The 22,727-nt window shown below is 44.7% G+C and overlaps 1 protein-coding gene across 2 annotated transcripts in view; it reads right to left on the minus strand.

The window, feature by feature from the left end:
- The window catches only part of Dock1 (dedicator of cytokinesis 1), a 485,241-nt gene that overhangs the window by 77,750 nt on the left and 384,764 nt on the right, over nt 1–22,727 (minus strand). For both annotated transcript variants that reach the window (XM_041666110.1, XM_041666109.1), the window contains exons 30-32: nt 16,934–17,012; nt 13,669–13,769; nt 3,949–4,007 (exon numbers count right to left, since the gene is read on the minus strand). In XM_041666110.1, coding sequence (XP_041522044.1) covers nt 3,949–4,007; nt 13,669–13,769; nt 16,934–17,012 — 239 coding nt within the window. The remainder of the gene's footprint in view (nt 1–3,948; nt 4,008–13,668; nt 13,770–16,933; nt 17,013–22,727) is intronic.

The following is a 22,727-nucleotide window of genomic DNA, read 5'->3' on the forward strand; positions in this document are numbered from 1 at the left end:
AAGGAGGCTCTGGGAGAACCCCACTCTTCTCAAAACCCATCTTTCCTTCCTTCGTGGCTGTCATGGCAAACAGCATGGAAACAAATGGGGCGGGTTCAAAGTCAACCTCTGGAGCTTCAGAGGCACCACAGACAATACTTAAAAGGGAGCATGTAGTTTGGCTGCTGGAGGAGGGAGAGACATCTTCCATGATACAGCGATGGGCAAAGTGCACCTGCTCCTGGAAATAATCCTCATCCGTGCTTCTGTAAGAGCCTTCACGAAACTCACTGAGTAACTCCAAACAGATAAAAAAGGGCATAGAAGGATAAAAAAGGGCATAGAAGTGTGTGTGTGTATGTGTGTGTGTGTGTGTGTGTGAGAGAGAGAGAGAGAGAGAGAGAGAAAGAGAGAGAGAGAGAGAATGAAGGATATTAGTGGAAGTGAGAGAGAGAAAGAGAGGGTAGTGATAATGAATATTTTCAAAGAAACCTGTACATGTATAAAACAATAAACTCAGTGTTACATAATAGAGATATTAGAATAAAACTTTAAAAACAAAAGCACAAAGATCAGGGTCAGCATTAAAAATATAACACAGGAAAACATACTGCTAAAAGCAAAACAAAACAAAAACACAACTGTCAAAAACAAAATTAAGGCATACAAACTGGAAAGGCAAGAAGACCCATAGCTTAGGATAATCTCTGGCCAACTAGAGCCAGAGCTCAGTACTGAAGTTCCCTCAGTTCCCACCAGTGACGCTGTCACTGCAGGACCCCAGCAGGATGCTGGGAGTGCCTGGGACAGCAGCCACTGCTTGTCAAGGAAGAAGGTGGCATCTCATTGAAGACGGATCCCTGAGACCTCTATTTGGGTGACCTCACGATCTCTTTTCTTTTCTCTTCTTTTGCTGTAATAAAGATTGAGTCCAGGTCTTTGTGCATGCAAGCCTGTGTCCAGAGGAACCAAAGGGACAGACCCACAGTGCAGCCTGGCAAGCAGAACAGAACTCAAGTCATCTCCTTTGGATGCTGGGCCTAGAGAGGATCTCAACTCCCTGTCACTGGGCGGAGAACTACAGTGCGAACAGTCCAGTGGCATGTCTCTTTGCCTCTCGTTGTTCTCCTCCTCACAGCTAACACACTAGGTTCTGCCTGGCATGAGTCAGCCCATCAGGCTTTCCAGGTCAAGTGACATATATCTGTTAGCAGTTTTGAGAAGAAACAGAGAAAATTGGTTAATACGACCCATGGACGGCCCCTTCTCTGTTTCAGAAGCCCCAGTATGTCACTACTGAGCCCACCCTAGGTACACGTCACGGGATTATTTGGCTTCTGGATTGGAAGTCTTATGACAAATTTTGCCCAATTGTTATAGTGTATTAACTAGACTGCTGAATGAGAGGAATACAGAAGGATCTAGTCACATGACAGAGGTCACAGAAGCAGGACAGGGTAGGTTATTGGAGAAAGAAAAGTCAGCGTGACTTAGCAAACCACCCACTCCATCCCCGGGTTCATAGGCCACCTCAGGGATGGCAGAAAGTCAGGAAGGGCAGAGATCAGCAGGCTGCAATGCCCAAGAGTCAGGACTTAGGTCCTCCCTATACAGGTTGTTATGGTCAGGTTCAAGTCTTACAGAGACTGTCTCTGAAGGGTCCTCAGACTGTTCCAATTCTGATACCCAGTATCCACGGAGTGGTGCAGGTTCTGCAAGCAGGGGTGCACACAGTAGACACAGCTGCTCTGAAAGGTCTGCACTTCCACCAGGAAATTCTACCCTACAGGAGCTGGGCTGGTACCTCAAGTCAAACACTTAAGCTATCAGCATTGCCTGTATATTACCTATAGAGTAATAGCACCTATATGATAATATCACCTATGGAGTTTCTCATAGTCTCATGTTCCCACGCATTTCTCATCTCTATTTCAGGTAAAGATCCACTTGAGAAACTAAAGTCAAAAACAAAATATCTAGCTGGGCGTGACTGCACACATCTGCAAAGCCAACACTTAGGAAGCTGAGGTGGTCTAGACTGGGAACACAGTAAGACTCTCGTATAAAAATTCAACAATATCAAGAAAAAAAAGGAGGAAAGAGCTCTATTTTTCATCTAAACAGAAAGACAAAGAGCATTGGGAAATTCTGACTTTCCCTGCAGTTGATACAGTATTTCCCTCCCCACATCTGAGACCGAGAGCTCGGAAGGGCGAGGCGTCAAAAGGGACAATGAGAACCTTGTTTAGGTTGCCAAGAGGTCACTTTGACCCTGCTGATCATAGTAACAGCAGCGGCCCTACAAAGTCTACTCCTGTCTGTCTCAGGGTGTCCAGGTGTGTGATCTAATCCAGTACTGTATTTCCATCAAAAACCATGCTTCCGTTAGTCTTCTTAGCCATACTTGCCAGGTACTAACTATGCTGATCCCTGATGATCTCCAGGTACCTGGGTAACCCCGACATAGTCTGGGATACTTTGATGCAAGCTCTGAGAGCCGAAGGCAGATGGCTATAAGGACTTAGTATCATGACCAGGCTCCCAATAGGAACATTGAAGGTAGAAGTCACATTCTTGTTAGTCCCTATTTTTGTTAAGAAACTTATCTATGAGAAAATCATGTCCTATTGGTTTTAAAACATAATTTTATCACATTTATCTAACTTTAATATTTTGTTTTTATGTATATGAGTGTTATGCCTGCATGCATACCTGTGAACCACATGCATATAGTGCCTGGGGTGGAAGGAAGAGGGTGTTAGATCCCCGGGATTGCAGTTAAAGGTAGTTGTGAGCCGTCATGTGGGTGCTGAGAATCAAAACCAGATCCTCTGAAAGATTAGTTGATGTTCTTAGCCACTGAGCCATCTCTCCAGCCCCCATTTGTTTGTTTGTGTATGTGTGCACATGCGTGAGTGCGTGGGAGTGTGTATGTGCGTGTGTGTGTGTGTGTGTGTATGCATGTACACATTTGAATGCAAGTGCATCATAGTATAGGCAGAGGAAAACTTGCAGGGGTTGGTTCTCTCTTTCAACCACATGAGTCTTAGGATCAAATTCAAGTCATTGGGCTTTCTGGGAAGAAGCTCTGTTAGCTGCAGAGTCACCTTGCTGACTGTTGGTTAAGATTAATAGAGAGTTCCTTGTTGTGACTGATGAAATGTGCTGTGTTAAGGAATTAATTCCTGGGTAAAGTTATATTCATTTTATATTATCATTAAACAGATCTCTCGCTGCTTTGCTCACATCAGCACACCATGCTACCACCACCTGGTGGCAGGGTAAGCAAATGCGGAGTTTGAGTATATGAAAAAATCTCTTAGAAGGTAGATTGTGCACAACTGAACAGTGAGCGATGGCAAATGTCACATGGTCTGGCAAACGAATTAGAGAAAATCCAAGCAGAGAGTACTCCGGAGCAATGGCAGTCCAACCTATGTGTCTACTTAATACCAGGGTAAGCTTTCTTGATTTCCTTATTTGGCTCAGGGAGACGTTTTTCTCCCTTTTAATCTGCTTTCCTTACTGAAAATGGATCTGAGCAAGGAACAGTGATTACTATCCCAGGAAGAGAAGGAATTGAGAACTTATTCCAAAGGGGTTGAAGAGATGGCTTAGTTGGTAAAGTACCTGCCATGTAATCATGAGGAGGACCTGAGTTCAAACCCAGAATCACACAAAACAAATCTGAGCAAGGTGGCTCATGCTTGTAACCCCAGTGCTGGGGAAGTAGAGACAAGCGGATCCCTGGGGCCTGAGAAGCAGGACCTAGTCAACTTGGCAAGTTACAAGTCAATGAGAGATCCTGCTGGAAAATCCAATGGACAGTCCTAAGGAATAAAGACTGAACCATCGTTTCGACGTACACACATGTATGCACACACACATTGCATCAACACTGAGAAATGGGGCCGATATCACAATGCAGAGGTGCTCACTCCACCCCCAAGATGACAGCCAGCTACTCACCCAAGTTGTACCACATGTCTCTGATCTCGAAGCCAATCTGTCTCCTCATGTCCCCATACCTAGACACCAGGGAAAGAAAGATGCCATGTCAATCTACAGAGCCTCTAGAAGACAAACTCCAAGCTTCCATCATGGGTGGAAGGTTGTATCCAAGTTCCAACGACATCTGCAGCAGCTGGATTTCAAGAAGAGCTCCAGGTGGAAACCAGGCTCATCCCAGAAGACAGTGCATTGCTGAGAGTGCACAGAGAAGCTGTGACAAATACCCAAAGCATCTCGTGTTCTTCAGTCACATGGCTCCTGGGCCTGAGGGAGTTTGTTTTCCACACATGTTGCTGTTAGCACAACCAGGCACCCCAGAGCATCCTATCCACAGAAGCAGCAGCCTCCCCATAGGAAAATGAAACCCTAGAGTCAGGGAAGGCTGCTTCCAATTTTTCCTCATTCTTCTATATCATTTTAAATGTAAGCAAGAGCTTAACACCCAAATATGTCAACAAACATTCCACTAGTTTTTGTTTATCTGGGAAAATAAATGCTAATTTTCCTCCCGGTGGGCGAAGAGAGGAGGTGTGTATTTCATGAGTAAACAGAATTTGATGCTTCAGAAGATAAACCTTTATTAGTTTGTGAGCAATTCAACTTTTTTCTTTTAGTGCCTAAGGAAAAAGCTGATTATATTAAAAATAATAATTTGCGAAATTATCATACAGCATTGCAGCTGAGCAGCTGGATCGTTGAGCTTGCTCCGTTCGTCCTTGTGGCAGCTGAGGCGCCAGGGAAAGCTGAGCACAGATGACGGTGTCCTGGCTCTTCAGGCAAACATCCTGGCTGCTAAATCAACAGCTCCCAGCTGGCTGCCACCTTATTAAAGTCTCTGGTGCCCTAAACACCTGTCTGTCACTCACAACAGAGGGGTTACAGAGGCATGTTCATCTCAGCAGTGGAGAAAAATTATAATCCATACGACATACACGATTCCTCTATGAGGTATCTGACATATACATATATAGGCATATGTATGTTTATGTAATACACACACTCCTTTCCAGATATATACACACATATATGCAAGTATATATACTCTTTTCCATATTATATAAAGAAAATAGAAAGTGGGATATGAGAGGGGATGAAATCTAAAGGGAGGGAAAAAATAAGAGAGGGTAATGGTATAAGTTAAAAAAAAAATAGAAGGGAGACTGAATGGGGGTAGGAAGGAAATCAAAGAAAGGGTCTTGGGGAAGGGTGGAGTGAGGGTATATAAGAACAAACTAATGATATATGTGTGTATATGTATATATGTATACATGTATATATATGTGTGTATATACCATTACTTTGTATGCCGGTTAATGTATATGCATGATGTATATCCTTTCCTGGCTCCCAGCTGGGACATGCAGACCGCAGCCCAGCAAGCCAGCAAGAACAGACAGGTATTCTCAGTAAATCAGGGACTCTCAGGCAGCACCGAATCTGCTGTCATTGATAGGCCTGATCCAGCCAGTGAAGACACACTACTAACAAACCCTGCAAGTCTGGGATCATGGGTGACAGGGACAGACCCTTCCACTCTTGACTCTCCCTTCAAATTGCCCAAGGGTTCTGGGACCAGAACACATTAAGTTGCCCATCATTTTGGGGTTTCTCAGCAGCCACTGCCACCTGGGTCCAGACAAGATGCAGTTGGCATCGTGGCAACCTGGCAATGTGGCATCTTCTGCCATTTATTGGGAGAGAGGAATCACATTCACACCCAGCCGTGACTTTTCTTCTGAGGTTAATGAACTAGTCACTTCTAGCTACAAGGCCTCAGACAAGACTGGGACACATAGCATTGTGGCTGGTCGCTGTCGGAAAAAATGCCCTCTAGGCTTCTACGGTAATGTGTTCATTCCCTCAATCCACTAATGATGCTAGTGGTACCAAAAGTGGTATCATTAGCTCCAGCTTTGAACATCTTTCATCCAGGCTATGGGGAGGATTTCTTTCTCAAAACACAAGACCGTCTAACAGTAGGCTTCATGGGTGTCTCTGTTTCTCTGCCCTCGACTCTTTCTCTCGGGTCCTCTACTGATTATAATTCTAATAGTCTAAAGGATGCCCTGGGATTTATTTTGCCAGCCGCAGGTTTAACATTTGTTACTCCTGGTGGTACCCTGCCTTTCTCTAGCTGCTGTGAGAATTAAGAGTTCTATGCCTGCTCGTCAGCACAATGCTTCTCCCTTGCTGAAGGGCAGTAAAGGCCGTTGGTTTCCCCTCTCACTTATGCTTTCTGGACCCAGGTGATGATTGGGCATGGCAGTATTTGAGAACCAGGAGATTGGCAATGATCAGAGCAGGCGATTCTCATGAGAGCCAGGCCCACAGCACAAGGAGTTCAAAATAACATTTAACAGTCGAACAAGACAAGATGCCTGGAAACCAAAACAAAAAGGAGGGAGTCGCAGGGTGGAGGGCAGGACTGGAGTTCCCTGGCAGTGGGCTTGATCCTTCCTTTCCATTTAATAAGAAGGCAGATCTGATGAGTCTATATAAGCTTCCTAGTCATTCCCAAGCAGGGCCGCAGCTGTCACCAGACCTCAAGAGGGCTCGCAGGAAACACTTTTACCTTCTTCTCTTGGAAGAGAAAAATGAGGATAATTGAAAGTGTCTGGTTGAAGCTCATTTCCTGGAGGCAGACCTCCGAGCTGAGGGCAACCGTGGAGATCACAGTTAAGTGACTTGCTCACAGTGCAGAGTCAGGGAACTGGCCCAAGCCTGGAGGGGAAACCCTTGACGACTTGGCTTGGGTTACAGGGCAAAGAGAGAGGGGAATCCAGGTCCTCAGATCATAAGCTCACATTGTTTTCTGCTCAGCACACACTCCTCTTCTTCCAAAGTGTTCCCATCTCTTACCATTCTTACAGTGTCAAGTCACTCTTCCAACGAGGAGCACAGGACTCATGGTGCTGAGCAGATGAACCTTAGCTCCACCAAGTCAGAAGGACAAAGAGCTGAGTGACCTCATTCCTGTGTGTCCACAGGTGAGCATAGGAAAGCTGGCTTGAGAAGGTGCTTACCCCTAGTCCAGGAAGTCCAAATAGCCTACATTCATGCTTAATGCCAGCACTTGGACTCCTGCATCTTTAACCCAAGAAGAGAAAATCACATCCACCACATTCAGATCTCATATGGGATAAAGCCAACCAGAATCCAAACCTAAGCACAGTTGGGCAAACTACCTGGGCCCTCTGAGCCTCACTTTCTGTTACACATAGAGAAACAACTCTCGATGCTTGCTTTGGTGCTCTTCTGAATGCTAAGAGCAGGGTGGAACTCACTTTAGTGAAGAGATGCCAAATTTGAACAGGCTTGTCTTAACCACAGCATCTCGCTCATGATTGCAAGGGTCATTAGACTGATTCATTTAGTCACCCCTTACTGAGAATGCCAACAAGACCCAGAGGCCTCAGGAGGCCCATATCATGGCATGAGAGACAGCCTTCAATCCCAGAATCACACAGCTTATCTGCATATCTTACACACATGGTTCCTGCCAATGTGACCTTACTTGGAAATAGGATCTGTACAATGTAACCTAGTTGTGATGAAGCCACAGTGGAGTAGACTGGGCCCTAAACACAAGAAGTGCTGCTCCTAGGAGAAGGGCATGCTAAGAGTCACAGACACACAGGAAAACATGAAAAGAACATAATCTGGAGATGTGCAGAGAGCGGACTGATAACACAGGCCAGGGGATGCTGAGGCCTGGGGACAGCCGGCCAAAGTCAACAGAATCCTCCACCAGCCGAAGAACCTCCACCAGCACCATCTTGATTTCAGACTCTGTCCTCATAACTGCCGGACAACAGACTGTGACTCCCTGAGCCCTCTGTAATGGCAGGTGAACCCCGGGAACATACACAATGATCCATCCACTTAGTCCCTGGCCCAGTAAATGATTAGAATCTGGAATCTGAAAAATGATCCCCCTTAAGGAGAGACTAAAACAAGAACACTACGAGTGAGTTCTGAGGGGCTCTGACATGTGACGTGTGGGTGCAGACGTCTAAAGCAGACAAGGAGCCAGGCTGGAGCGGGGCGGAAGCAAGCCTAGGATGGAGTTCTAGGGGAGAAGGAGATGAAATTCTTGAAGATGGAGTGCTGTGATTTGGACACTCTTGTCCCCAAAGATCCATGTGCTGCAAGTTTGGTCTCCAAGGTAATAGGACAGAGAGATGGCAGACATTAAGACATCCATATGTGGTTACATCATGAGAATACCACCCTCGGGGCTGGAGAAATGTCTTTCAAGAGACTGGCTTGGTTCTCTCAAGATTGAGTTCGTCAGATCTCTTGAGAGGGAGTTATATCTCTCAGGACAGAGTTAGGTCTCCAAGAATAGATTAGTCATGGGCAGAGTACATATTTATAAAGCAAATCTGCCTGCTTCCCTCTCTCATGAGCGCTCCGCTGAACTCCTTGCTTTCCCTCCAGGCTTCCCTACCATGTTGTTACGCAGTATGAGACTCAGCAGAAGCCCTTGAAATCTCTGACCTCCAAGACGATGAGCTAATGGCAACCTTTGTACAAAGCACCCAAACTGTGTCAGTGACCAAGACACAGGTGAGGGCCAACAGTGTTGAAGGACTTGAGGAGAGCAATCCAGAGCACTGAATGTCACACCCTGATTTAGTGACTTGTGACTTGGTTAGAGGTTCTGGAAGAGTAGAGTGTCTGTAGCCAAAGGGTCCTACAGGGTAGATGGTTAGGACAACAGAGAAAGAACAGAAAGATAACCAAGAACTGGGCCTGTGGGTAGGATGAGGCATTTCTGTCTTAATGGAAAAAGCAAAACAAAAGAAACAAACAAAAAAACCCCACAAAAGGTAGGAGGGGATGAGACCACTGGGAATGAGCCCTGTTAGACGCAGGCTGATGTGAACATTCTGCCTGCATTAAGCTTTATTATTCTCCCCAGGACAATGCCTCATCAATGTATCTAATTAGCTTTGCCAACGCAAAGGTGGCACAGGGCTACTGCTTATGAGGTTTGTTTCCCTGGGTTTCCCTCTAATCCTTGAAGTGAATTTACTCGGAACAATTTGACTCTTTTGGAAAAAAAATAATAAGCATGAGGATTGAATCGATCGTGTTCTGCAATATAGAATCCTACCTTCTGATTAGACCATGCTGCAAAACGGGACTTGTCGCATCACATTTAATTCTTAGTTTCCCTCAAAATCTAATTTCTAGTTTGGCACCTCAGAAGCCAGTGCCTGATGAAATGGGACAGTTTTGTTTTTGTGATGTTTTGGTTCAGCTGCAAAACAAGTCTTAGGAGGTTAAAGATTTCACAAGGAAAAATATGGGTAAGTAAAAGAGTTAGGCTTGTCCAATGCCCCCCCACCCCCGGTTGTGATGCCATTGTGAGAGGGAATTTCTTGCAAACACTTGCAAAAGCATTGTGCTGAATGACATCCACCTTTAACACCAGCACTCCTGAAGCAGAGGCAGGAGGGAGGATTCCTGTGTCTTTGAGATTAGCCTGATGTACATAGTTAATTTCAGGACAGCCAGGGCTTCATAGAAAGACCCCTGTCTCAAACAAACAAACAAACAACAAAACAAAAACATGCAACAGCACTTCACGAATTCAGAACAAAGTTGGGTCCTGAGAATGGAGTTCCCTTGTCATGTGACATACTGATGTTGTCAAATGACTGTGAATTTAGTTAACTCTTCTGCATTGCATTTATGTGTCCTGAACCCCAATAATGCAAAAAGCTTGGGGAGGGTGGATGAGAGTCCAAAGCAGCATTCTCCTGATGTCTGTCCCTGGGAGCCACCAGCACCAAGGCTGTGTTAAGGTTTGGACTAGCAGCATTTTCTTATTATGGACTTTGATTCCTTGATGTTTTTTTTTTTATTTTGAGGTTTATAAGCAAGTCTTCCTCTTATTTGGTGGTTGATATACTCAGTTTTGCGTGGTGATGTTTTGTTTGTGTTTTAACAAATAAAGCTTGCCTGAAGATTACAGTGCAGAGCTAAGCCACTAGAGGTCAGGCAGCGGTGGCACACACTTTTAATCCTAGGAGTTGGGAGACAGAGGCAGAAGGATCTCTGGTAGTTCAAGGCCACCCTGGGTTACACAAAACTGATCAAATTTAAAAGAGAGACAGAACTCACACAAAGGTGATCCCAGCATTTGGGATCACACACCATTAATCCCAGTGCTAGGGAGGAGGAGACACGAGTGATATGGCTGGGTGGAGGGAAGAATATAAGGGAGGAGGAGACAGGAGCTCAGATGCAGTCTGAGGATTAGTAGAGACAGGATCACTCCTTCAGTCTGAGGATTCCATAGAGGTAAAAGGTCTCTCTAATGGCTGGCTGCACTGCTTCTCTGATCTTCAGGAAAGCTTTATTTATTAAAACACAAAATATCACTACAGTTCTGAGTATGGTGTGGTTTGCTTTTCTTTTTTGTGTGTCTTATACCCAGGTACGTAGGGCATGATAAGTAGGTCTTCTGATTCCAGAATCTTCTACTTTTCTGAGCCATGGTGAGGCAGACCAGGCAGGGAAAAAAAGAAGACAGAGGTTGCCCACTCACATGTGCCCGAGAGAAGCTGATAGGTCACACGTGGACAGTCCAGAGGGCATGAATTGGAGGGCATGAATCTACCTCAGATCCAAGGCTTTCCCCTAGACATAATTAAACATAAGTACCTAAGATCAGCTACTACCTCAGACCACTGGGGTTAACTTCATATCTCTTCCCTCCGAGGAGCCAGCCCCCAGCACTTCCAAGTCAGTGCCTCTCTGCTAGAAGATTGGGCCATGTCCTCTGGGGCGCAATGTCAGTCAAGCAGGCAGACCTGTCAGTTTTCATCTAACCCGGGTCTGAAGTCCACACTGTCTGGTAGCTTCTGCTTTCTAGGCTGTGCTCTGCAGGCCAGCCTCCAGCTTTCAAGGTCCTGGTGACAACCTTATGCTGTTCTGACTCCATTCACTGCTTTGGCTTCGCTTTCCACTAGACAATGAATGTCTTCCCCTTGGGATCCACTTTCCCTCCTTCCCCTGCATCAGGACCATACTTGCCTGAGCACAGAAGAGGCCTAATATTGTTCTGCTAAAGAAGCTAAAGGGATGATATCTAGGGGCTCAATGCACCCAGTAAATTAAATGAGTTTGGGCAGGACGTTCTGAGATACTTCTAAAGCTGTGTACTATTTATATGATGCTTGAAAACGTACTATCAGGTGACTAAGGCCATTAACATGAGTGGCACCCTCTATGAAGCTGATTTCATGTCTCTTCAGCTTCATGTCAGTCATGTTGGGTTTATCACAGACAGGAGCACACTGTGCCCTTGATGGGCAGTTACTGCCACATGTAGTCTGTGTCCTACTGAGGCCCAAATATCTCATGGAGTTTACAAAGAAAATCAGGCTTTCTCCCTGAGAAACCCTTGAGAACACACAGAAGCACAGCCCCAGAGTCTCTTCATAGCATGTCTAAGAGAGACAGAAAAACCTGACTCAGAGTCCCTGTGGGCCACGGAAAGGGAGACACCAGAGGGTTGTATTTAATTTTCTTTGGCTCCATGGCCTTTGACTCCATAGAGCAAAGACTTTGTCTGGAGACCAGGGTCCTGCTAAAGCAATCGTTTTTGCTGCTCAAGTTCGGACTGTTAATATAGCAGCATGAGGACAGCCTAGCATAGAGCTACTACCCTGGATCTCCAAAGTGCTCAGCATCAAAGCCTCCAGAAGCAGCATCGTATTTAAAAGCATCTCTTCCCCAGTAGGCATCTGTGGTGGTTTGAATGAAAATGGTCCCCATAGGGGGCTGGAGAGATGGCTCAGCGGTTAAGAACATTGCCTGCTCTTCCAAAGGTCCTGAGTTCAATTCCCAGCAACCACATGGTGGCTCACAACCATCTGTAATGAGGTCTGGTGCCCTCTTCTGGCCTGTAGGAATACACGCAGACAGAATATTGTATACATAATAAATAAATAAATATTTAAAAAAAAATGGTCCCCATAGAAAGTGACACTATTAGGATGTGTGGCCTTGTTGGAGTAGGTATGGCCTTGATAGAGGAAGTCACTGTGGGGGTGGGCTTTGAGGTCTCATATGCTCAAGCTATGCCCAGTGGGACATCAGTCTCTTTCTGTTGCCTATGGATCAAGATGTAGGACTCTCAGCTCCTTCTCCAGCACCATATCTGCCTTCATGCTGCCATGTCCCACCATGATGATAATGGACTGAACCTCTGAGATTGTAAGGCAGCCCCAGTGAAAAGTTTTCCTCTATAAGATTTGCTGTGGTCATGGTGCCTCTTCACAGCAGCAGAAACCCTAACAAAGACAGCATCCGTCTCTAAGAGTAAGAAGTAGAGAAAAATGTCTCACACTCCAGGGATCATGTGCTTTCCATTTCCCAGGAAGGAAGGCAGAAACTTGTTGACGATGAGAAGCAGAGCACTCTCTCTTCCCATTCCAAGACTCCTTTGGCATCCTCTAACCTCAGCATCTCAGAGGGACCATGCAGGGCGGAGGAATAGTCAGAATATTGCAAAGGCATTATACATAGGATGACCCAGAAATATGGGCACCATTTCAGAGTCTTCTGGGGAGTCCCCATTGAGTGAAATCTGGAACAGGATGACATTAGTGGGACTGAGGCAGAAAAAGAGGCAGAAGAGGAGCTAAAACCTCAGGATGCCACAATTGTGGGAAGCAACCAGTGTTTTCCTTTCTCTGTAAATCGCGTGTTTGTGTGTGTGTGTATGTGTGTGTGTGTGAGAGAGAGAGAGAGACCATGTGTGTGTGTGTGTGTGTGTGTGTGTGTGTGTCAGAGAGAGAGAGAGAGAGAGAGAGAGAGACCATGTGAGTGAATGTAAGCAGAGATGAGAGGTATCAGACCTCCCCTTCCATATGCTTTGAGAAAAGGTTTCTTGTTGGCTGCTATGTAAGCTTGAAAACTTCAAGGGATTGCCTCCTCCTTTCTGTCTCTCATCCCACCATATGAACTCTGAAATTACAAATGTGCACCACTGTGTCTGACTTTACAGGTATTCCGGGGATTTGAACTCAGATACTTATACTTGAGCAGCAAGCATCTAACCCACCGAGCCATCTCCTCAGCCCATGGTGTTCTTTTTGGACATAGGAACAGGATCATTCAGGATGCCCTCCGGCAACACAGAGCTGCCCAAGGATCTTGACCTGCATGCAGCTTCTTCAATGACACAAAGGCTAATCTAGCCCACCCAAAACAGAGGAAGACAAGTGACTTTTGTGTCGGGAAGGAAACCCCGGACAGTTCTGCACCAGCAGGCTGGGCAGGCCTAGCAGCACTGATGGCTTTTAAGAGAGCCCTCTATTGTAGAAGCAATTGGAAAACTAGGCAATAGAGTAAATCACATGTGTAATGACATCAGAAGAGTGCTCGGCAAAAGTCATTATCTCCAGAAACTCAAATGCTGTGTGGCACGAGCCATCTCCAATCACACTGACTTTGAACCTACCGGGATGAATCCTGCAATTTTTAGATCTTGATTCATGGGTTACAAAGGCAACACTGGATCTGTGATTTGAAGCCACCCTTTCATTACACTGTGATTACGTCTCAATTTGTACCCAGTTGGCTTAGAGGAGACATGGAAATTAGGGTAATAAGCAGGAGGCTCCTGCCCGCAGGAGCAGAGCTGGGGGAACGACTTACTTGTTGAAGATTTTGGCTCTCTTAGCGCTTGAAAAATTCTCCAGCTGCAGGGACTCTTGAGTGAGGAAAGCCACAGCCAGGTGAAAATAGTTGTTCCACAGCTGAAAACCAAAACACAGGAGATGCAGAGACGCTAAGTTGTGGAATAGCTTAACAATGGATCTCAGAGAGGCTCTGGGCAACTGTCATCCTGAAATGCTAAAGAACATATATCACTGCAAGCCAGCCCTCAGGTGTGGTGACTAAGTGTGAAGGTCACTTCACCAGGGAAACTCCTGTAATGTCTGCCTGAGCCTCAGTTTCTTCACCAATAACACAAGGTTGTTAGTAGTATCTACCTGAGCAGGCTTCCTGGAAGGCACAGGCAGGATGACCTGTAGGGGCAGTGGACACTGATAAGGCGGTGCTGAGCTCGCATTGAGTACTGCATGGTTTTAGCTCTGTTAGCATGTGATGTTGCCCCTCTCTGAAGAACAGTATACACTTGCAAGATTTACGACTTTTTATTATACCAAAATTATGCATACACCAGATAATTAGGGAAAACACGTAAAAAGATCAAACCTCCATTTCAAGGATTTATGGACTATATACGATTTGAAGGATGATCTTTGGAAGACATTGTAGATGCCAGTTTTTCTCATTTACAAACCAGGGATAATATTCAAATGCAATCGATAGCTACAAAGAGTCACATAAAGATGAGACGTTCTTATTACCAGCTCTGAGTTTAATGGCCTGTGAAAGGTAGGAACTCAAGCGCATCCCCAGGATTTGAGAATGTGTGTGGCCCCCCTTTACCTCGCTTTTCCTGGGAAATGGCCTGCCTACAGTGCCGCTGACCACCACAGAACTAACCCAGGATGCATTGGTCACCCATCTCAGGATGCTCTCAGCTACAGTAGGATGAGCAGATGTCCTGAACCTCAGAATGCTCAGAGTTTAATAGTTAGAACCAGAAGACCAGTACAGGATGGGAGAAAGACAGACTGCAGAAAATGCCCCCCAAATGCTGCAATTTTTCTAAGTTCCCAAGTCTAGCAATTCCACTTGACATCCCATCAACTTGACTTTCCGGAAGCTCTACTGACAAGCGCAAGAGCTGCACGAAAGGAGCCAGGTCAATTTTATTTATTTACTACTACTACTGTTACTATTTTTATTATTGAGACAGGGATTCTTTGTGTAGCCTCGGCACTGCCCTGGAACTAGCTCTGTAGACCAGGATGGCCTCAAACTTACAGTGATCCTCCTGCCTCTGCTTTCTGAGTGCCAGGATTAAAGGCGTGCACCACCACCGCGTGGCAAATTTGTGGGGGGCGGGCAATAGGACAATTCTTAACAGAAAATCAACTGGGAGATGCAGACTCCGCTGTCTAGCTATAGAGCTGAAATAATTAGCGAAGCCTCTGTGTGAACAACACAGAAAACAGAATCCACATGAGTGCAGGTTTGCAATTCGATAATGGCAGCATGTCCAATAGCTCCAGCAACCTAATCACGAACTACAAGTGCGGAGAGTAAAGACAGACCTTGATCCTAACACTAGCTACAGATGTCCTGGGCAATTAAATAACTGAAAAGGAAAAAGAAATCAATCCATTAAGCAAAACTCTGTGGGTAATTGCTAATATTAATAATATTGCAGCTAACTCAATCCACAACACTAAGGCAACTATGGATTTACTACACTAAACCTAAGACCACATAATCACAAGAGAAATGTCAGGTTTGACGACAGAAAAGTTAAATATTTTATGTAATAAACTTAAAACCATGAATAGGATATATAAAGAGTCCCAATTTGTTAAGAAACACTACCAGTCAACACAAACAAAGAAATGGTCAGAGAGTTCACAGCAAAATCCCCACAGCTGATGAATATGCTCAGTTTAACTGGCCATAAAAATGTAGCGATCAGAAAAATTCAAAAAACAAGAATCCAAAACTCTAAAGAAAGACTACAAAGGTGGGTTGCTTCCTTCAAAAGAGGCTACTGAGGCTGGCCTGTTAGTTCAGTGGGTCAGAAGACCAAACACAAAGACAGAAACGTGAGAGACACTTGTAACGTGGAAGGGAGGTTGGCAGTGGTTGGAGGGAGATGGGGTTGGAGAGAGCAATAAGAATGGATTACATACATGGATGGAATTCTCAGAGAAGGAGATTAATAAAAGTTTTATAAACATACACACATACAGCTGGTGAGGGTGTTAAAGCTAAAACGTTTTTCGGAGGGCAGTGTGACACTGTCCGTCAAGCTTAAATGCTCATCCTGTCTTGCCATCAACCAGCCACTTCTAGGGAGGGCATGCACTGACATCCATGGAAGCTCATGGAAGCTTGGCTCAGGACAGTGGGAAGCAGAAGCCATTTTGTGGGGGCAGCTGAGTAAATGCAGGCACATTCATGCTGTGGAGTACGACGAGACTATAAACCACTCGGCATGAACCGACACATGTTAAAGGCAAGATGAAATCATGCATCGGCACGCATCCGTGCGTCGGGTGTCAGGAAGAGTGCCGAGCGGTTAGTTACAAGTTACTCCTGCAGAGAGGGGACGAGAGTTGCAAAGAGAAGAGAAAATATTTCCTAACAACTCATTTACCGCATGTGAATCTTTGTTTATGACATACGAAAACAAGCATCAAGCAGAGAAAAACAATAAAAAGGAAAAAGGAAAAAAAATTAAAGTAACATTGCTAGGGCTGGCAATGTGGCTCAGTTGGTAGAAGGCCTAGCTGGCATGCACAGGGCCGCAGGGGTCCTGCCCCCCCCCCGCACCCCTCCACACCCACTTAGGCAGGGCATATACAGAAGAGGTATTTATAAAACAGGAGGACTCACTATGGACACTATAGGTGGCGCAAAGCCAGGAGAGAATGAGGGGGAGAGAGTTTCAGAAGCAATTAGTTCAGTGAAGCACACCCAATTCTCCTCCATTGAACCCTTCATCCTGTCTTAGGACGATCTGCGATGAGGCTGGCAGCCAGGCATAGCGGCCCTCGGTCGCCTGCCTGCCTCCTGCCAGGAGAGTCCCTCCTTGCCACTCCGATTCAGTACTTTCTCTTGGAAACAACTCGATTTCCTAACTTGCTAAATGGAGCAAATACAACAGAAGCATAATTTTCACTCCTCAGGTTCTGTTTCCACACCTCCGATGAGAGGCCGATTAGGATCCAGGGATTAGCGATAGAAATGACTGGGGCTGACTAGCCGTTTGTTTTAACACGGTTCCCCCACAAAGGTGCTGTCAGCCTCCTTTTACCTGCAGCTCAAAGTTGGCTTGATCCAGAAATTTCTTGTTCAGCATATCTGCATACTGATTAATTGCTCGCAGGAAGACTCTGAAAGATCAAGAGAAAATGGTATAATTACACACTTAGGCATTGGCACCTTTGTAGGTTTGGCATTTCAATTAGCTAGGATTCCAGACTGTCGAGAATGTGAAGTCTCTAAGTCCTGTGTGAAGTTGGGAGGTTTTGCCAGTGAAAAACTCTCAGAACCATACGCAGATGTTCTCCAAGTTAATCCAGCAAATTAGCACATGGAGAATGAAAGAAACAGACCAAAATAGCAGCCTCTGAAAGGAACGTATCACGAAAATACCCCACTTTTCAAAAAAGGAAGAAAAGATGTAAATAAAAACTCTTCCCTGAAGTTACAATGTCTTACTGTTTCGTAATCAAATCCCTTAGTTAGCCTTGGGTTTGAAAGCATTCTTAACGTGCAAGTTATTAGGGTTAGTGTGGTTTGATACAATGTTACTACTGTACTTGGAGGTATAGCCATTATCAGTACTATCTGACCTTTATCTAATTTCAATCATTGTTTTCTTAATAAAAGAAAATTTAAAAGGCTTTAGTAGATAAGAAAGTGACTTGGCAAGAATTTCAGAGGCATGTGCTTCTTTGATTCGCTGATATTTATAACTGGCATTTATGCTGTGGACACAGGGAGGCCAGGTGAGGGCATCAGATATCCTGGATATCTCTCTGCCTTAGTACCCTCAGACAGGGAATAAGTCTTTGAACCCAAGGCTAGGATGGTGGCCGGCAAGCCCCAGGGATCCTCTGCCCACTACTGCTGGGATAACCGGCGTGCACGGTCATACCTAGCTTTTTACATAGGTGAGGGAGATTTGAACCCAGGTGTAAATACTTTTCCAGCAAGGGCCGGACCCACAGAGCCATCTCCCCAGCTCCAACTATGTCCAATTTCTAGCCCATTTCTCAACACCTTGATGTCTACTTTTCTATGATAAAGTGTGCAATTTGGGCTGTCAGGGAGGACTCTGGAGGACTGTCTTTCCCCAGCTTGTTCACTAGGTAGACTTGTTTTATAACCCTTGAGAGCGCTGACAACAGAAAAGCTTAGTCCAGCTACTTCTTTATAAATGGCATTCTCTCTCTGCACAAAGCAAGGATGCGAGAGGAATTAGTATTAGGTCACAGATAATAAACTTAATTACTTCTCCTCATTTAGACAGCAGGAAGCAGCTACAATGTGAGGGAAATCTGGGTTACTTGAAATCCCCATTCTCTGACAGCACTATCTCTTTACCTAAGCATGCTTGCAGAAGCTCCTTAGGACCTACCACCACAGTTCACTGAAGGCTAGTGGTCTTAGGAGGAAGGCGGAGGAAGCAAAGGACGGTCCTCCAGGGGCAGTGTCCTTTCCATAGCACTTCCTGTCACTCTTTTGCACTTTCCCCCTCTCTTGAATGCAGTCCTGTCAGGAGCTGCAGGCATCTTTCCATCAGAAAACCAAACAGCAGGATGGAGGACCCACACTGATGTGCCGCATGGCCTGTGGTGGAGCTTGCTATCTCAGTCACTGAAGAAACACAGTTATCTATGTTCTTCCCTGGAGACATGAAGACATAACCAGATCGGAAGAATGAGGATTCTTAAGTGTCTTGTAATGGGGATCACTGACTTGTCCATTAACCAAGAGCCCAGACTAGACAGCAGCATCCATTGGCCAGGATATTGCAAATCTAGGAAAAACCAGTTACGTTTGAGATACAGTTCTTGGTGATGAACTCTGTAACTGACTTAGTTATTACATTAAAGCTGAATGCAGGGTGTTGAGACACCCTGACAGATTACTACACGGAGCACGGAACTAAGGTCATGCCTTGCGTATGTAAGAAGCATAGCAATGCTGGCTAGCCTCTCTCTAGTCTCGGGTCTCTAGTCTTGAGCTGGTACCTGTCATGCCAGGCTCAGCCCTCAGGAGTACAGCACGGGTTAAAGAAGATGATCTCCTTAGATACCTGAGTCTTGGCCTCGGTGTTCAGATAGGGGCCACATGCTATAGTAATAGAACCCACAGACCCCGACTCAAACCTCAACGGAACAAAATTTCCTGTTCTCACAGGAATGGGCTTGCATCAAGTCCAAGAGCTCCAGGCTTATATAGCCACAATAACTTTTTTTTCTATTTTGTTTCCTTCAGCTTTTGTGGACATTCCCCAGAGTACCCTACTACTCTTAAGAGCTGGAAGTTGCTGTCCCCAGCCGGGGATGACAATAATGATGGCTTTAGCACAACATGGATTATTATTACAGGGTAATTATTCTGCCTCTAGATAACACCCAAACAGTTGCAATATGCTGCTTCTAATTAAGCTCTGGAACAGTTTCAGCTAGTTAAATAAACATATTTCTCAAAATGCCCCTCCCCTTTAAAGAAAAAGAAATCAGGCTGAAACAATATGAAGGTTAAACAAAGACTTTTTTTCTTTCTTTTCTTTTCTTTTTCTTTTTTTAAATGAACTGTCAGCTGAGAAAGAGCAGTGCTGGAAGATAGATTCCATAATTTAGATTTCCTATAAATTTTTTAAAAAGTTAGGACCAAACTCCAAATAATACAGAATACAAATTGCATGAAGAAAACTAGGGGAATGATCAAATGAACACTATAATCGATGTTGTCAACAAGAAAAAATGGAACATGGGCTCAGTGCATCAGGGCAGTGCGACTTCCACAGACCCATCAGGGACGTGTGTAAATAGTACCCAACAGTTCACAGCGATGGCATGGAAAAGCCGCTATGCCCCAAGTCTTCTTGAAATAAACCAATTAACTAACTAGGCAAAAGGAAAACATAAACAATGACTATTTTTGGAAAAATGACCTATTAGACACTGTAATCCTATGTTGTTTCTAATAAATCTCAAACTAGGGAGCATGAATGCAGAAAATAATATTAGAAGCTTTTGCACAGCACTTGCTTTTGGTCATAGAAGGGTGTGAAGAGGATTCCCAGTCATTCAACTACATGGATTCATGATACCATGTTAGACTGGATAGAATAGAGACTTCCCTCCAAGTTTGCCCAACCCAGTAATATCTCAGTTGGTTTTGAGAGAAAGTGACCATAGGGAAGACGGACAGATGGGTAGACAGAGGGGCTTGCATTTACACTCTGGTAATTCTCTCTCTGCTCTACACTGTAGGAGTGGACTCAGAAGAAGCAGAAAAAGAAATATTCTCCTCTCTGTCAAAAGGTAGGGACTCAAACACTGGTGTCTGCTTACAAGGATTAGCTGAACAGGTGGGTAGATGAATAGAAAGGTGGATGATGGACGAGTTGGTGGGCCAGTGGGTAAATGGATGAATGGGTAGGTGGGTGCAGGAGGAGTGGGTGAATGGTAAATGGTAAGGGATAGAAAAGTGATTGTATGGATGGATACGTGGATGAGTGTGGGGTGGAGAGAAAAACAGACAGGTAGGTGGGTAGATGAGTAGGTGAGCAGATGAGGAGTGGGTAAGTAGTTAGTGAGTGGGTGGGTGGGTGAATGAATAAATGGGTAGATGGAGGAGGGTTGATGGCAAATGAATAGGTAAGGTGGCCTAGAAGACCAAACTGATTCATATTAGAGGCTCAAGTATTTGGCATTTTCTCTCTATATCTGGAGCCTCTGCTTTCTAAGTTAACTTTCTATGGCAGGGTTCAAAAATGTTCAGGATTTTGTTACCCGGTTCTGATGAGGCTTGGCAGCTGTAGCTGGGCATCACTCCCTTTTTTGCCTCTTGGTCTCCAGAGCTTATTCCATTACTCTCTTTATCTCTGGCTTGTTTCTTGATGGAAAGGATCTTGCCTTTTCTACATCAAGAACTTCCAAGGCTTCTCTGCCAGCATGTATAATCTGAAAGGCTCTGTTCCAAGGAACCATATGTTTGTAAGTACAGCAGAGATATCTTTAAGGTGAAGGTTAGAAAATCCCACCAGGGACTGGAGAGATGGCTCAGTGGTTAAGAGCACTGGCTGCTCTTCCAGAGGTCCTGAGTTCAATTCCCAGCAACCACATGGTGGCTCACAACCATCTATAACGAGATCTTGCATCTTCTTCTGGTGAGCAGGGATATGTGCAGACAGAACACTGTACACATAATAAATAAATCTTAAAAAAAAAATCTCACCAACCCAAACAAGATCCCTCATCCTTCAGCTTGCTCCAGGATACAACAGTAGTGGCCAGGTATGATGCAAATATATGAGCAAGATATTTGCAGGGAGGAAGGAAAGAAAGTACTAGAACAGGCAGGTTCTATTCATGCAGAAGAGCTACAGGCTCAGTAGGGGGAAACTATCAATCATTAAGCAAACAGACCAAGCTCTGTCTTGTTCAGAGCCTGGGATAGAGGTGGTAACTGCTAAACACCTAGCTAATGGTATAAACGATCAAACGCATTCATGGGTACTCTCCCAAATGGTTCAAATGTTTGAGAAAACGGTAAGCTTGCATTTAAGCAGAGCTTTTTCCAACCATTTTTAATCTATGAAAGGATTTATTTATAATCTAAAACTTTAGAAGATAAAATCATACACAGAGAGAATCAGAGGCAAATCATGTCATCCTAAAAAGATTAAAAAATGTCATCAGGTTGAGAGCCTGCAAGTTTTACTTCCAAAAACCCAGTGGAAAGAAAGGAATCTTCAGGTTCTTGGTAATCTAGTCGTGTGTTCAGGAATTCAGGCTACCATGCTCAAAGCTGTTACAACAGAATCTGTACACATTGTGTGCGCCTGTGGGTGTGCACATACATAGCATGTGTGTAGAAGTCAGAGGACAAAGTAGGGTGTCTGTCCTCAAGTGCTTTTGACCTTTTGTTTAAGACAGGGGCTCTCATTGGTTGGTACCATGTAAGCCAGGCTAGCTGGCCTGGGAGCTTCTAGATAACTGCTTGTGTCTACTACTGAGATTACATGCATGGACACAACACAGCTCTTCTTACATGGGTTTTGGGGATCCATATTGCAGGTCCTCACACTTACAACAGAAGGGATGTACTGATCGAGGTACCTCCCTATCTCACGTTACAACTGTGTTTTTTAACTGCCAATAAAAATGAGAATCAATCCCCAAGCCCATATAATTCAACTAACCAAACAACACAGGAGGCTTCTCTGACAACCTCTTCCACCTGAGGCAGTCACTGCTGGTGACTTTCTAGTAGAAACAACGTTCAATTCTACTCTGTCAGTCTCAACGAAGTTTAATTGTAGTTGACACATTTACACATTTGTGCACTTGAAGTCTTAATCTCATTGTATCTATATCTGTCAGTCACTGGTTGCCTCTGCATATAAACATTTAGCTATGCCCCAAGTAGCTCAACGTCAGAAAGACACAAGGAGTATGTAAGGTGACAGATATATTAATGAGGATGATTTAACCACACTGCAAGATGTACACATGTCACCAGAACACTCTACATTTTGTGAATACATGAAGCAACTGCCAATTAAAATTAAGTAAAGAAAGAAATGTTACATCAACCAGAGGCACTCCAAGTCTCTGAGTAGTTCATGAGAACACTGAGCTGAGTTACCACCAGCTCTGTGGGACTTTCAAGCTACAGAGATTTGGAGACTGGATGTGAAGAAGAGACATCATTACACGTTCCACAGTCATCAAACACGGTCATCTCCATCCATGCCATGATGGATGATGAAGCTTAGTCTTCAACTTGGTTAGCTTTGGAACCTGCTGAGACTCACTTCGGGCTGGTCTGTGAAAAAATTTCTAGGAAGGGTTAACTGAGGGGGA

Source organism: Microtus oregoni, unplaced genomic scaffold (assembly GCF_018167655.1).
Source record: "Microtus oregoni isolate MIOR12 unplaced genomic scaffold, Mior012 000016F_ref0000370, whole genome shotgun sequence".
In the NCBI taxonomy this organism is placed as follows: domain Eukaryota; kingdom Metazoa; phylum Chordata; class Mammalia; order Rodentia; family Cricetidae; genus Microtus; species Microtus oregoni.